The 1,900-nt window shown below is 37.9% G+C and overlaps 1 protein-coding gene across 1 annotated transcript; it reads left to right on the top strand.

Moving 5' to 3' along the window:
• The first annotated feature begins 252 nt into the window (after positions 1-252).
• LOC136025784 (zinc finger protein 271-like) lies at positions 253-1,002 on the top strand. Its single transcript, XM_065701772.1, has one exon. The coding sequence runs from the start codon at positions 253-255 to the stop codon at positions 1,000-1,002; it is 750 nt and encodes a 249-aa protein (XP_065557844.1).
• The last annotated feature ends 898 nt before the right edge of the window (positions 1,003-1,900 follow it).

A 1,900-nucleotide genomic window follows, 5' to 3' on the forward strand; every position in this document is an offset into this window, starting at 1 on the left:
AGGAAAGAATCGCAAAAAAAGCTGACTCATTTGGATTTTGCTACTTTAAAAGTAAATGGTAAGTGGCAAGTGGAGAATTTTAAATGCAAAATTATTTGAATTATTCTGTTTCCTAATTCTTGTGTTTTTCAAGGTATGATTATGGATATTAAGAAAAACAAATAGATTATTATTCAGTAGAGAGTCCAAACAAAATTGTGAGAACTGAGGCTTGCGACTTAGTGATATGTTATTTATAATAGTAATAGTAATATGGACTTTCAAGATTGTGTTCTTACTTGTGAAAAGCAATTCCATTGCGGTATATGTAAGCGAGGTTTTAGTAGGAACAGTGACCTCACTAGACACATGAGGATCCACACCAGTGAAAAGCCATTTAAGTGTGACATATGTGAGCAAGGTTTTAGTCAGAGTGGCAACCTCACTAGACATATGAAGATCCACACCGGTGAAAAGCCATTCAAGTGTGACGTTTGTAAGCGAAGTTTTAGTAGGAACGGTGACCTCACTAGACACATGAGGATTCACACTACACACATTAAGATTCATATCGGTGAAAATCCATTCAAGTGTGACATATGTGATCGACGTTTTAGTAGGAATCACGACCTCACTAGACACATGAGGATCCACACCGGTGAAAAGCCATTTAAGTGTGACATATGTGAGCAAGGTTTTAGTCAGAGCGGCAACCTCATTACACATATGAAGATCCACACCGGTGAAAAGCCATTCAAGTGTGACGTTTGTAAGTTAAGTTTTAGTAGGAACGGTGACCTCACTAGACACATGAAGATTCACACTACACACATTAAGATTCATATCGCTGAAAATCCATTCAAGTGTGACATATGTGATCGACTTTTTAGTAGGAATCACGACCTCACTAGACACATGAGGATCCACACCGGTGAAAAGTCATTCAAGTGTGACATATATAAACAAGGTTTCATTACTAACGGTGACATCACTACACCCATGAGTATCCACACCGATGAGTGAGGTATTTGTAAGAAAGGAACCTCACTACACACATGGGGATCCACACCGGTGAAAAGCCATTCAAGTGTGAAATATGTGAGTGAGGTCTTAGTCAGAATGTTTGCTAAACTAGACACATAAGGATTTACACCGGTGATAGGCCATTCAAGCGTGGCATATGCAAGCAGGATTTTATTCAGGACTAGGACCTCACTAATCACGTGATTATCCATGCCAGTGAAAAGCCATTCGAGTGTGATTAAATGAAAAAAAAAGTTTTCACTGAAATGTTATCTCACAAGACGCCAAAGGAATATGAAATGTATGGTAAACTGAAAAAGCTGAAAGAATGCTATTGAACATTAGAAGGGAATTTAATCTTATTAAACAAAACAGGAAAAGACATTAAGTTTGATAGATATAACGAGAGTTTCAGTCAAAACGCCCCAGACATTAAATCTCTAGAAGTGTTACAGGCGTTTAACACCCTTTTTAGCTGGAATTTATCAAAAGCTTCAACTCTGTGTAATTTGAGTTCATTCAACAGTTCATTCAATGCTCTCGTCAGAGTAAGACGCATTTAATACCTCTGTGTGGATTTATGTGAAAAATATTATTTCATGATCTTTTGGATACTCATTCAATGCTGAAAACATTATTTCAAGAACTGTTGAATATTTAGTAATACTTATTAATATTTGGATATTAGCTGTTGGGGTGGCACTTCGCGCCACCCCAACGCCTAGTTTGTGGGGGCACTTCGCGCCCCCCAAGCCCCCCCGCGTGCGTAAGTCGTTAGGCGCCATATTAGTTACGAATATATTACGAATATACAACATTCTTTGCTGTCCCATTGTCTGTCCATATAAATAGATTGTCAAGTTTACCAACTCTTGAACATGCAACATAATAATTGTCC

The sequence above is a fragment of the Artemia franciscana genome, chromosome 4 (genome assembly GCF_032884065.1).
Source record: "Artemia franciscana chromosome 4, ASM3288406v1, whole genome shotgun sequence".
In the NCBI taxonomy this organism is placed as follows: domain Eukaryota; kingdom Metazoa; phylum Arthropoda; class Branchiopoda; order Anostraca; family Artemiidae; genus Artemia; species Artemia franciscana.